Source organism: Pleurodeles waltl, chromosome 4_2, assembly GCF_031143425.1.
Source record: "Pleurodeles waltl isolate 20211129_DDA chromosome 4_2, aPleWal1.hap1.20221129, whole genome shotgun sequence".
Classification (NCBI taxonomy): domain Eukaryota; kingdom Metazoa; phylum Chordata; class Amphibia; order Caudata; family Salamandridae; genus Pleurodeles; species Pleurodeles waltl.
Genome location: NC_090443.1, coordinates 315,192,158 through 315,206,641, shown reverse-complemented (window position 1 = coordinate 315,206,641; position 14,484 = coordinate 315,192,158). Strand labels below are relative to the sequence as shown.

General features: G+C 42.2%; 1 protein-coding gene across 9 annotated transcripts in view; it reads left to right on the top strand.

Annotated features, from left to right (window-relative positions):
* Positions 1–14,484, top strand: part of TNRC6B (trinucleotide repeat containing adaptor 6B) — a 1,322,553-nt gene that overhangs the window by 624,662 nt on the left and 683,407 nt on the right. For all 9 annotated transcript variants that reach the window (XM_069231280.1, XM_069231283.1, XM_069231279.1 and 6 more), the window contains one exon: positions 8,870–9,028. In XM_069231280.1, the coding sequence (XP_069087381.1) occupies positions 8,870–9,028 (159 nt within the window). The remainder of the gene's footprint in view (positions 1–8,869; positions 9,029–14,484) is intronic.

The window sequence follows — 14,484 nt, the reverse complement described above, 5'->3', positions numbered from 1 at the left end:
CCTACAAAACCGTCACCACCTGAGGACAGTACATCCTATATACACAGGTGGTCGCAAGGGCAGCCGAGTTTCACAATGTGCCCTTACATTCGGAACCAATTGAGGATGACTTTCTCTTTAACACCCTATCCTCCACCCATAGCCAATATCAAAGCCTTCCCATGCTCCCAGGAATGCTAAGACATTCAAAACAAATATTTCAGGATCCAGTTAAAGGCAGAGCCATAACTCCAAGGGTGGAGAAAAAATATAAGCCACCGCCCACTGATCCAATATATATTACAACACAACTAACACCAGACTCAGTAGTTGTGGGGGCAGCTCGTAAGAGAGCCAACTCTCATACCTCAGGCGACGCACCACCTCCAGACAAGGAGAGCCGCAAATTTGATGCTGCGGGAAAAAGGGTTGCAGCACAAGCAGCAAATCAGTGGCGTATCGCCAATTCACAAGCACTTTTGGCAAGATACGACAGGGCTCATTGGGATGAAATGCAACATTTCATCAAACACTTACCCAAGGAGTTCCAAAAAAGAGCGCAACAGGTGGTGTAAGAGGGACAAAGTATCTCAAATAATCAGATACGGTCTTCCATGGATGCAACAGATACAGCTGCAAGGACAATAAACACTGCAGTCACAATACGAAGGCACGCATGGCTGCGCACTTCTGGGTTCAAACCGGAAATCCAGCAGGCTGTGCTCAATATGCCGTTTAATGAACAGCAATTGTTTGGGCCGGAGGTAGACACTGCCATCGAAAAACTCAAGAAGGACACCGATACAGCCAAAGCCATGGGCGCACTCTACTCCCCGCAGAGCAGAGGCACATTTTGGAAAACACCTTTTAGGGGAGGGTTTTGAGGTCAACCCACAGAAACCACAACCTCACAAACAAGGCCTACCTACCAGGGTCAATATCAGAGGGGAGGTTTTCGGGGGCAATTTAGAGGGGGCCAATTCCCCAAAAATCGAGGAAAATTCCAAGGCCCCAAAACCCCTCAAAATAAGCAGTGACTCACAAGTCACACACCCCCATCACATAACACCTGTGGGGGGGAAGACTAAGCCAATTTTACAAACTTTGGGAGGAAATAACAACAGACACTTGGGTCTTAGCAATTATCCAGCATGGTTATTGCATAGAATTTCGCCAATTCCCTCCAAACGTCCCACCAAAAACACACAATATGTCAAAACAACATATAGATCTTCTAGGACTAGAAGTTCAAGCATTGCTACAAAAGGACGCAATAGAATTAGTACCAACTCAACAAAAAAACACAGGAGTTTACTCACTGTACTTTCTAATACCCAAAAAGGACAAAACTCTGAGACCAATACTAGATCTCAGAACACTAAATACCTACATAAAATCAGACCACTTTCACATGGTCACGTTACAAGACGTAATACCACTGCTCAAACAGCAAGACTACATGACAACATTAGATCTAAAAGATGCGTATTTCCATATACCAATACATCCTTCACACAGGAAATACCTAAGGTTCGTATTCCAAGGAATACATTACCAATTCAAAGTGTTGCCATTCGGAATAACAACTGCACCAAGAGTTTTTACAAAATGCCTGGCAGTAGTAGCTGCACATATCAGAAGGCAGCAAATACATGTGTTCCCGTACTTAGACGACTGGCTAATCAAAACCAACACGCTAAAACAGTGTTCACAGCACACAAAATATGTCATACAAACCCTTCACAGGCTAGGTTTCTCCATCAACTACGCGAAGTCACACCTTCTGCCGTGTCAAATGCAGCAATACTTAGGAGCGACAATCAACACAGCGAAAGGGATTGCCACTCCAAGTCCACAACGGGTTCAAACATTTCACAAAGTAATACAGGCCATGTATCCAACACAAAAGATACAAGTCAGAATGGTAATGAAACTACTAGGCATGATGTCTTCATGCATAGCTATTGTCCCAAACGCAAGATTGCACATGCGGCCCTTACAACAGTGCCTAGCATCACAATGGTCACAAGCACAAGGTCAACTTCTAGATCTGGTATTGATAGACCGCCAAACATACATCTCGCTTCTATGGTGGAACAGTACACATTTAAACCAAGGGCGGCCTTTCCAAGACCCAGTGCCACAATACAATAACAACAGATGCTTCCATGCCAGGGTGGGGAGCACACCTCAATCAACACAGCATCCAAGGACAATGGGACATACATCAGAGACAGTTTCACATAAATCACTTGGAAATGTTAGCAGTATTTGTAGCGCTGAAAGCATTTCAACCCATAATAACCCAAAAATACATTCTTGTCAAAACAGACTTCATGACAACAATGTATTATCTAAACAAACAAGGAGGGACACACTCGACACAGTTGTGCCTCCTAACACAGAAAATATGGCATTGGGCGATTCACAACCACATTCGCGTAATAGCACAATTTATTCCAGGGATTCAGAACCAGTTGGCAGACAATCTCTCTCGAGATCACCAACAAATCCACGAATGGGAAATTCACCCCCAAATACTAAACAATTACTTTCAAATTTGGGGAACACCTCAAATAGATCTATTTGCAACAAAGGAAAACTCAAAATGCCAAAACTTCGCATCCAGATACCCACAAGATCAATCCCAAGGCAATGCTCTATGGATGAACTGGTCAGGGATCTTTGCATACGCTTTTCCCCCTCTCCCTCTCCTTCCATATGTAGTAAACAGGTTGAGTCAAAACAAACTCAAACTCATACTAATAGCACCAACATGGGCAAGGCAACCTTGGTACACAACACTACTAGACTTGTCAGTAGTACCTCATGTCAAACTACCCAACAAACCAGATCTGTTAACACAACACAAACAACAGATCAGACATCCAAATCCAGCATCTTTGAATCTAGCAATTTGGCTCCTGAAATCCTATAATTCGGACACTTGCACCTCACACAAGATTGTATGGAGGTCATAAAACAAGCTAGGAAACTTACCACTAGACACTGCTACGCAAACAATTGGAAAATATTCGTGTATTACTGCCAGAATAATCAAATTCAGCCATTAACCGCATCTCTAAAAGATATAGTTGGATATTTACTACATTTGCAAAAATCAAATCTAGCTTTCTCTTCCATAAAAATACATCTCACCGCAATATCAGCTTACCTACAAATTACTCATTCAACTTCACTATTTAGAATACCAGTCATTAAAGCGTTTATGGAAGGCTTAAAAAGAATCATACCACCAAGGACACCACCTGTTCCTTCATGGAACCTCAACATTGTCTTAACAAGACTCATGGGTCCACCTTTCGAGCCCATGCATTCTTGTGAAATGCAATACTTAACGTGGAAAGTTGCATTTTTGATTGCCATCACATCTCTAAGAAGAGTGAGCGAGATTCAAGCATTTACCATACAAGAACCATTTATTCAGATACATAAAAATAAAGTAGTTCTAAGAACAAATCCAAAATTTTTACCAAAGGTTATCTCACTGTTCCTCTTAAATCAAACAGTAGAATTACCAGTGTTCTTCCCACAACCAGATTCTGTAGCTGAAAGAGCACTACATACATTAGACATCAAAAATGCACTAATATACTACATTGACAGAACGAAACTAATTAGAAAAACAAAACAACTATTTATTGCCTTTCAAAAACCTCATACAGGAAATCCAATTTCAAAACAAGGCATTGCTAGGTGGATAGTTAAGTGTATTCAAACCTGCTATCTTAAAGCAAAAAGAGAGCTGCCTATTACACCAAAGGCACACTCAACCAGAAAGAAAGGGGCTACCATTGCCTTTCTAGGAAATATTCCAATGAACGAAATATGTAAGGCAGCAACATGGTCTACGCCTCATACATTTGCCAAGCACTACTGTGTAGATGTGTTAACTGCACAACAAGCCACAGTAGGTCAGGCTGTACTAAGAACATTATTTCAAACTACTTCAACTCCTACAGGCTGAACCACCGCTTTTGGGGAGATAACTGCTTACTAGTCAGTGCACAGCATGTGTATCTGCAGCTACACATGCCAACGAACGGAAAATGTCACTTACCCAGTGTACATCTGTTCGTGGCATGAGTCGCTGCAGATTCACATGCGCCCACCCGCCTCCCCGGGAGCCTGTAGCCGTTTAGAAGTAGATCTTGAACATTTGTACATTTGTAAATATATTACTTTAACCTTTATTATGTACATACGTATTCATTCCATTGCATGGTTGCACTATTACTAATATACACAACTCCTACCTCATCCTCTGCGGGGAAAACAATCTAAGATGGAGTCGACGCCCATGCGCAATGGAATCGAAGTAGGAGGAGTCCCTCGGTCTCGTGACTCGAAAAGACTTCTTCGAAGAAAAACAACTTGTAATACTCCGAGCCCAACACCAGATAGGGGACTGTGCACAGCATGTGAATCTGCAGCGACTCATGCCACGAACAGATGTACACTGGGTAAGTGACATTTTCCATATATATATATATATATAGAGAGAGAGAGATATTTTGCAGGCATCGCACAATAAAAAAGAAATGTAAACAAACACTTTCACAGTATTCATGAGATCCTCAAAATGCTAATTGAAATAATAGCATTTATAAGGTATCTATAATATTGTAAGACACATATATTAATGTTACTAGAATAAAATGTTTACATAAAATAATAAAAACATGACATTAAGAGTCATTTAAAACTTTGTGTGTGAATAATACATATAAATGGCAACATATATGTGCATTGTTGAATTAAAAGCAAAGCACATAATGCATTATATCTATAATGTGCAAAGTGCAGAAATGAACAACAGGGAAAACTTGGTTCAAACTCTCCTTTTGGCACACATTTAATCATTTTGTTTCAGAAAAGCAGAATCACTTTCCTTTTTATACTGGAGATAAAGCGAGAACCTTTCTCCCAGTTGGTGATGTGGGTAATGTAGTCTCCATAATATCTAGGGACGTTTGCTTTTCCCTTCGAGGAGGCAGTACTTGGAACATCATAAATATGCTCCTTGTGGTGGTTTATTTCCCTTGGTTTAGCACCAGATAAGGGAGATGGGCATATGTTATTTGAACATCGCTAGAGGTTTCAGGGAATGTAAGGGATTCCTTGACTTGCATGGAGCAGTCAGCCATTCATACCCAAGGTGGAACACTAAAGTTTTGTTGACGTTGCTTCTCAGAGGGATACTCCATTCAGAATTAATTCTGGAGATGGGACTTTGTCCTTAGCCAGGATGGAGATGAGAACTTCACAACTGATAATCAGAAGGGTTATTGAAAGTCAACCAAATAGACTGCAGAACAGTAAATGAATAAATGAAGGGATTAGTCCAAAAACATTCTTAAAACAGGTCAATAAACCAGATTCAGTGTTCTTGAAGAAATGGACTTTGCCAGTTATGTTCGATTTATTAAAGATGTTTACACAAAACATACAATGTGAGTAGGATACTGGCTTTGCATGATGTCCTGAATCTCTAACTCAGATGTGGCTCTTTGCATGTCAAGAGTCTGCCTCTGAGGTTAAGTTTATTTAACTTAACAGGGGCACATATTATCTGCGTCTTTTCTGTGCTGAGGGACATTTTCAACCAGTCCTTTTGGAGGCGGGGAATAGGTTTCTACAGCATTTTATGGTTTCTGATACAGTTAACAATACACTTGGCCGCGGGTCTCGCTGTTGCTGTTAAGTGGACATTACATTTCTGTGCCCTTTTTTTTTTGTAGTTAAAGACTTGGAACTGCAACTGAATTTCTATTTCATGTTGATGTATTGAACAAAGCCTATGCACCAGGTCGTTAGAGTTGGATTGCTGCAGCTCAAAGGGAAAGGAAGCGTATTGGGTGCTGATTGTCACAATCAGTCCCTCTTCACAGCAAGGGGGGGTCGGGTTTAGTGTAATTCAGTGCAATGGACCAGTACAAATTAGGAATCTAGTTGGACAGCGCCCTGTTGACAAACCCCTAAGCAGTACTGCACTGGTGGCATTTTCTGGTCACTTTTAGTCCCTCTAGATGAGTTCAGGGACACAGCGAAACTTCAAACCAACTTTAGTAAATCAATAGCACACCAAATACTAAGATACACAGGATAAAACGTGTTTATTTCTAAAACCTAAGTCTAGTAAATAAAATAAGAACTGTATCCACACACGTAAAAATAAATACAGCAATGCATGACATGGCCAGTAAAAAAAATATGAACATTCCTAACATGTTTAGCAAGTTCCTAGCATCCTAACACCCTCTCTTTACTGCCAACCTCTATGCTAAAAGTTACCAGAAGTGTAAAAAAGCAAGCCTAACAATAGTTTAAGATGGATCGCACAGCATGTATTTCCGTAAGAAATAGCTCTTTAGCTGTTTTCTGTCACAGACCTTGCTGGAAGATAAGCAGTATTAAAAGCAACTTCTCTGTTCCTTTCTCAGAACCCCTGAGCAACTGGTGTGATAGTTTTGTTGCGAAGCCTTTCCCAATTATAGCCGAATACAGGGTTTTTTATTATAATTGACTGATTTTTTTTCATGTTTATAGGCTTGGTGACACTTAAGTGCCAACAAGGCAAAATAATGCATAATTTCAATTCACATGATGACAATTTAACCTCTACTATAAGTGTCCATATTAACATAGCAGCGACCATAACTTAAATGTAAATATGCCTTGAAAGGAGGAGGACATACTAACTCTGATGCATGTGTCTAAGGTTCACTCTTTTTAAATAATAGAGAAAAGAATCTGGAGGCAAGCACATGATAAAAACAGAAGACACTTAACAAGCCCTGGCACAATGCTTATAACTATTCTTGCACTGCTCAATGATTCAGGGCTACAAATTTGCCTGGCACTGCCTTTGTTAATACTTCAGTATCTAAATTCAGCTAGGGAAAACATATCACAGGAGCTGTCTTTGTTTGCGGTGAAGGCTAGAAGCTTAGTTTTAGCTTTTCTCACTAACCTTCAGGATCTGACAAAGATTCAAGGGTATAATTTTAACTGGAGCTGTCCTTGTTCATAGATCAGGATTTTTCTCATTACTAACTAGGTGAGGTTTATTCTCGATCTCTTATATGCCTTAGCCTCCTTGTCCAACTAAGTATCTTTTCTCCCAGATTCCATACCACACTCCGTGGGCTCTTTCAGTGTAACATTTTCCCTTGCCAAAGATTTCCACACACGGATCTTGGCCGCTTGTCATTGAGGCTAGGCCCCAAGTATCTGTGATAGTAAGAATTAAGCGATCATTAAAGATGTGCATGTCTCAGCACTTGATTTGGGGTACCATGTTAATCCAGAAATATAACAGCCATTAACCTTAGCTCCTATAAGAAGCCTTTTTTTATTTAATGGTCTCATGTTGCCCATTTGGCACTCCTGCATAGATTGGCTGTATAGAGAGAGAGTGAAAACATTTCATTGTTGAGTTCTGCCACCAGCACTCCCTTCGTTAAAACTGGGCAGGCTTAAATGTTTTTAAAGTCAGTTATTGTTTGGTGTGAGTAAAATAAATAAATATAACTCATCAACATGCTCTAGAAAAGATGCATTTCCCAGGAAATACTGTGTAGTACAGCTCCATCCAACCAGAATTTGCAGAATGCAAATTCTCACTGAAACTCAAACTTTAGTGTCTGAATCAACACAAACACTTAGAAGCTAGATTTTGTAGACTGCTTTTACAACATGACTTGTAATCTCTTATTCATTTCACCCCTTTATAAAAGTTTTGAACTAGGTGTTAAATAGCACAAGGGGATGGTTAATAAAAATTGTTTTAATTTTTGCAGCAGTGAGGAAAGTTCTGTTGATGTAGCTTGACGTTTTAATCTTTTGAACTGTTAATGGAAAATATTAAAAATGCTAACAGCCATATCACTTACAGCTTGTTCTCTTCTTTAGTGATGAAATCCCTTCTCAACATCCCCCTCCTCCCTAGGTGTAGCCAGGCTGATGAGGGGTGATACCTTGAAACCGGTTCCACAATGCTTGTTTCCGGTCCAGGGAGGACCTGGCCTGGCAGTTCGGTCTGGACTGTTGCCATGCGGAGCAGGGTCAACACTGATTTGCATTTGACTGTATCCAAATTGTCGTGGTGTAGTGAGCAAAAAAAAATGGATTAAACCCAAATCTGTGACTGGGGTGAATGTTTAAATTGTTCAGTGTTCCATCCATCATCTGTTCTTTTTGCTTTTGTTGCCTTAAGTGGGAAGGGTATGCCCAGACCTGGGTCCCATGCTCACTGTACCACTGGATTCAGGCTAGCCTGGCTGATGGGGGGGTGAGACCCCGAAACTGGTCCCCAGATGCTGGTTTGTGGTCCAGGGAGTATCTGGCCTGGTTGTTTGGGCTGGGCTGTTCCCATGGGGAGCAGGATCAAGACTGATTTGTACATGGTTGGGTCCAAGCTGGGATGGCGTGGTCCCCGGATGCTGGTTTGTGGTCCAGGGAGTATCTGGCCTGGTTGTTTGGGCTGGGCTGTTCCCATGGGGAGCAGGATCAAGACTGATTTGTACATGGTTGGGTCCAAGCTGGGATGGCGTGGTGAGCCAAAAAAAAAAAAAACAACGATAGATTAAACCCAGGTCTGTGACTGGGAAGAGCATTTGATTTGTTCAGCGTTTCATCCATCGTCTGTTCTTTTTGCTTTTCTTGCCTCCTTTTTCAGCAGTTTCTTGGGACAGATCTGTTCATCTTCCAAAAAGAACATACTATTTGTTAAATTTTTTATTCTAAGTTGCAGTGCTAGCATTACTTTGGTTGTTGTAGACCCTCTAGGATGTCATGCCTGTACCTAAAAGCAGTACAAGGGATTGTATTCAGGTGCTTACCCTACTTTTATTTTTCCTCTCTACAGTCTGGGGCAAGAACAAAGTGATGTCCACAGACAACGGAACTTCAGCATGGGGCGAACCAACGGAAAGTGCATCTGGTTGGGGTGATGGAGAAGATTCTGGGCCACCAACTCCTAGTTGGGGAAGTGCTCCCCCTAGTACTCCTAACACCATGAAAACTGGTGAGTACCACAGTGCAGGAGGCACTGTGCTGCTTTCACAGCATATTTGACTTGATTAGAGAAGCCCAAAATATTCGGTTACTGCTTTTGGTCTGTGTAGGAAGCTGGCTCTTCATGAAATATCAAAATGAGGTATATTGTGCAAAAAGATATTGGACAAAGGCTTGCTCTAGAAATCCCAAGGTGCTATTTTTTTAGTGGGTAGTGTGGTCGAGCAGTCTTTGTCTTATCTGAGAGGACTGTTAGACATCTGCAAATACACACAGTCAATAAATCAGACACACGTCTTGATAAGGAGATTTGCACCAATTTACAAAAATAAGTATCTTTATGTTCGATGGCATGTGTAGCTGCAGATACACATGCTGTGCACATCCCGCCATCTGGTGTTGGGCTCGGAGTGTTACAAGTTGTTTTTCTTCAAAGAAGTCTTTTCGAGTCACGAGACTGAGGGACTCCTCCCATTTCGACTCCATTGCGCATGGGCGTCGACTCCATCTTAGATTGTTTTTTTTCCGCCATCGGGTTCGGACGTGTTCCTTTTCGCTCCGTGTTTTGGGTCGGAAAGTTAGTTAGAATCTCGGAAAAATCGTCGGTATTGTTTGTGTTCGGTATCGGGTTAGTTACAACAGATCGACACCGAATTAAGAAGAGCTCCGGTGGCCCTTCGGGGTTTTCTTCCATCCCCGTCGGGGCCTGGTCGGCCCGGCCACGTGTCTCTTCAAGGCTGATGGAACGGACCCCATTCCGCTTCTGTCCAAAATGCCATAACAAGTATCCATATACAGATCAACATCTGGTCTGTAACTTGTGTTTGTCACCAGAACACAAGGAGGATACTTGTGAGGCCTGTCGAGCGTTTCGGTCTAGGAAGACACTCTGGGACCGAAGAGCAAAAAGACTGCAAATGGCGTCGGCGCCGACAGGACAAGAGCGTTTCGAGGAGGAGGAAGAAACATTCTCCACCCAGGAGTCGGACTCTGAGGAGATCGATCCCGAGGAAACGCCGAAAAACGTGAGTAAGACGTCGAAAACAAAAACTCACGAGAAAAGCGCTAAAGCCCAGGGGACGCCGCCGCCAACAGGCCATGGCTTAACCCGAAAAGTAGGTGACCGTTCATCGGCACCGAAAAAGGGCGAGCTGGTGTCGAAGTCATCCGACTCCGGTCGAGATACCGGCACACAGCAATCTCGGGCCCGAGATAGTGGCTCAGAGAAGATTCGGCACTGAGACACCGGCACCGAAACGGGTCGGCACCGAGAGAGCACGACGCCGAAAGTAAAAAAGGTTTCGTTGGAGCCGAAAAAAGCAGCCGAAAGGGTTTCGGTTCCGAAATATCCGGCCTCGGAACCGAAAACAAGTTCCTACACTGAGGAGCAAGGACTGTCCACACAAATGAAAACACATAGATTTGGACAGGAATTACAGGCAGTAGAGCCAGATCACACACAAAGACGGCTCTTTATTCAAAAAGATACAGGGAAGATCGGCACTCTTCCTCCAGTCAAAATGAAACGCAAGCTTGCCTTCCAAGACAAAGACAAACAGCCACACGCAAAGGTGGCTAAACAAGTAACACCACCACCATCCCCACATCACTCTCCGCAACCATCACCGGTAGCCACTCCACCAATGATGCAATCCCCAACTCATACAGGAATGAGCCAAGATGACCCTGACGCATGGGACCTTTATGACGCACCAGTGTCAGACAATAGTCCAGAATGCTATCCTGCTAAACCATCGCCACCAGAGGATAGTACAGGCTACGCACAAGTGGTGTCAAGAGCAGCTGCATTTCATAATGTCAGCCTTCATTCAGAGCCCATTGAAGACGACTTTCTTTTTAATACACTGTCGTCCACATACAGCCAATATCAGAGTCTTCCTATGCTACCCAGAATGCTAAAACACTCCAAACAAGTGTTTGAGGAGCCTGTTAAAGGGAGAGCCATTACTCCAAGAGTAGATAAAAATATAAACCGCCACCAACAGACCCAGTGTACATTACACAACAGCTAACACCAGACTCTGTTGTAGTGGGAGCAGCGCGCAAAAGAGCCAACTCTCATACTTCAGGAGATGCACCACCTCCAGATAAAGAAAGTCGAAAATTCGATGCTGCAGGCAAAAGGGTGGTGGCACAGGCAGCAAACCAGTGGCGTATTGCAAATTCGCAAGCTTTACTAGCCAGATATGATAGGGCCCATTGGGATGAGATGCAACACCTTATTGAACATTTACCCAAGGAGTTCCAAAAGAGAGCGCAGAAAGTAGTAGAAGGAGGACAGGGTATCTCAAATAATCAGATACGGTCAGCAATGGATGCTGCAGACACAGCTGCTAGAACTGTCAACACAGCTGTAACAACAATAAGAAGACATGCATGGCTGCGTACATCAGGATTTAAACCAGAGATACAGCAAGCTGTGCTGAATATGCCATTCAACGGACAGCAGTTGTTTGGGCCGAGGTGGACAGTGCGATCGAAAAACTTAAAAAAGACACTGGCACGGCCAAAGCCATGGGCGCGCGCTCTACTCCCCACAGAGCAGAGGCACATTTCGAAAGACACAATTTCGAGGGGGGGTTTCGAGGGCAAACCGCAGAAGCCACAGCCTCACAAACAAAGCCCACTTACCAGAGCCAATATCCGCGGGGAGGTTTTCGGGGACAATATAGAGGGGGACAATTTCAAAGGAACAGAGGAAAGTTCCAAAGTCTCAAAACTCCTCCAAACAAACAGTGACTTCAAGGTCACAAATCCCCAACACAACACCTGTGGGGGGGAGACTAACCAAGTTTTACAAACATTGGGAGGAAATAACAACAGACACTTGGGTCTTAGCAATTATCCAGCATGGTTATTGCATAGAATTGATCAAATTCCCTCCAAACATTCCACCGAAAACACACAATATGTCAAAACAACATATAAATCTTCTAGGACTAGAAGTTCAAGCATTGCTCCAAAAAGAAGCAATAGAGTTAGTACCAAAACAAGAACTAAACACAGGAGTTTACTCACTGTACTTTCTGATACCCAAAAAAGACAAAACTCTAAGACCCATACTAGATCTCAGAATAGTAAATACATACATCAAATCAGACCATTTTCACATGGTTACATTACAAGAAGTAATCCCACTTCTCAAACAACAAGACTACATGACAACACTGGATCTAAAGGATGCATATTTCCATATACCAATACATCCTTCACACAAGAAGTACCTAAGGTTTGTATTCCAAGGGATACATTACCAATTCAAAGTGTTGCCATTCGGAATAACAACTGCGCCAAGAGTTTTTACAAAATGTCTAGCAGTAGTAGCTGCACATATCAGAAGGCAGCAAATACATGTGTTCCCATACCTACACGATTGGTTAATCAAAACCAACACGCAAATACAGTGTTCACAACACACAAATTACGTCATACAAACCCTACACAAACTAGGTTTCTCAATCAATTACTCAGTCACACCTTCTGCTGTGTCAAACACAGCAATACCTAGGAGCAACAATCAACACAGTAAAAGGAATTGCCACTCCAAGTCCACAAAGAGTACAAACATTCCAAAATGTCATACAAGCCATGTATCCAAACCAAAAGTTACAGGTCAAATTAGTAATGAAACTCCTAGGCATGATGTCCTCATGCATAGCCATTGTCCCAAACGCAAGGTTGCACATGCGGCCCTTACAACAGTGCCTAGCATCACAGTGGTCACAGGCACAGGGTCAACTTCTAGATCTGGTGTTGATAGACCGCCAAACATACATCTCGCTTCAATGGTGGAACAGTATAAATTTAAACCAAGGGCGGCCTTTCCAAGACCCAGTGCCACAATGCGTAATAACAACAGATGCATCCATGACAGGGTGGGGAGCACACCTCAATCAGCACAGCATCCAAGGACAATGGGACATTCACCAAAAACAGTTTCATATAAACCACTTAGAACTGTTAGCGGTATTTCTAGCTCTGAAAGCATTTCAACCCATAATAACCCACAAATACACTCTTGTCAAAACAGACAACATGACAACAATGTATTACCTAAACAAACAGGGAGGAACACACTCGACTCAGTTGTGTCTCCTAACACAAAAAATATGGCATTGGGCGATTCACAACCACATTCGCCTAATAGCACAATTTATTCCAGGAATTCAGAATCAATTAGCAGACAATCTCTCTCGGGATCACCAACAGATCCACGAATGGGAAATTCACCCCCAAATATTGAACAATTACTTCAGAATGTGGGGAACGCCACAAATAGATCTATTTGCAACAAAAGAAAACTCAAAATGCCAAAACTTCGCATCCAGGTACCCACAACATCAGTCTCAGGGCAATGCATTATGGATGAACTGGTCAGGGATATTTGCGTACGCTTTTCCCCCTCTCCCACTTCTTCCATATCTAGTAAACAAGTTGAGTCAAAACAAACTCAAACTCATACTAATAGCACCAACATGGGCAAGGCAACCTTGGTACACAACACTACTAGTCCTTTCAGTAGTACCTCATATCAAACTGCCAAACAGACCAGATCTGTTAACACAACACAAACAACAGATCAGACATCCAAATCCAGCATCGCTGAATCTAGCAATTTGGCTCCTGAAATCCTAGAATTCGGGCACTTAGACCTCACACAGGAATGTATGGAGGTCATAAAACAGGCTAGAAAACCTACCACTAGACACTGTTATGCAAATAAGTGGAAAAGATTTGTTTATTACTGCCATAATAATCAAATTCAACCTTTACACGCATCTGCAAAAGAAATAGTAGGATACTTACTACATTTGCAAAAATCTAACCTAGCTTTCTCTTCCATTAAAATACATCTTACGGCAATTTCTGCTTACCTACAAATTACGCACTCAATTTCATTGTTTAGGATACCAGTCATAAAGGCGTTTATGGAAGGCCTAAAGAGATATTATACCACCAAGAACACCACCAGTTCCTTCATGGAACCTCAATATTGTCCTAACACGACTCATGGGTCCACCTTTTGAGCCCATGCACTCTTGTGAAATGCAATACTTAACGTGGAAAGTTGCATTTTTAATTGCCATCACATCTCTAAGAAGAGTGAGTGAAATTCAAGCATTTACCATTCAAGAACCATTTATTAAAATACACAAAAATAAAGTTGTTCTACGGACCAATCCTAAATTTTTACCAAAAGTAATCTCACCGTTCCACTTAAATCAAACGGTAGAATTACCAGTGTTCTTCCCACAGCCAGATTCTGTAGCCGAAAGAGCACTACATACATTAGACATCAAAAGAGCACTAATGTACTACATCGACAGAACAAAACTAATTCGAAAGACAAAACAACTATTTATCGCCTTTCAAAAACCTCATACAGGAAATCCAATTTCAACACAAGGCATTGCTAGATGGATATTTAAGTGCATTCAAACCTGC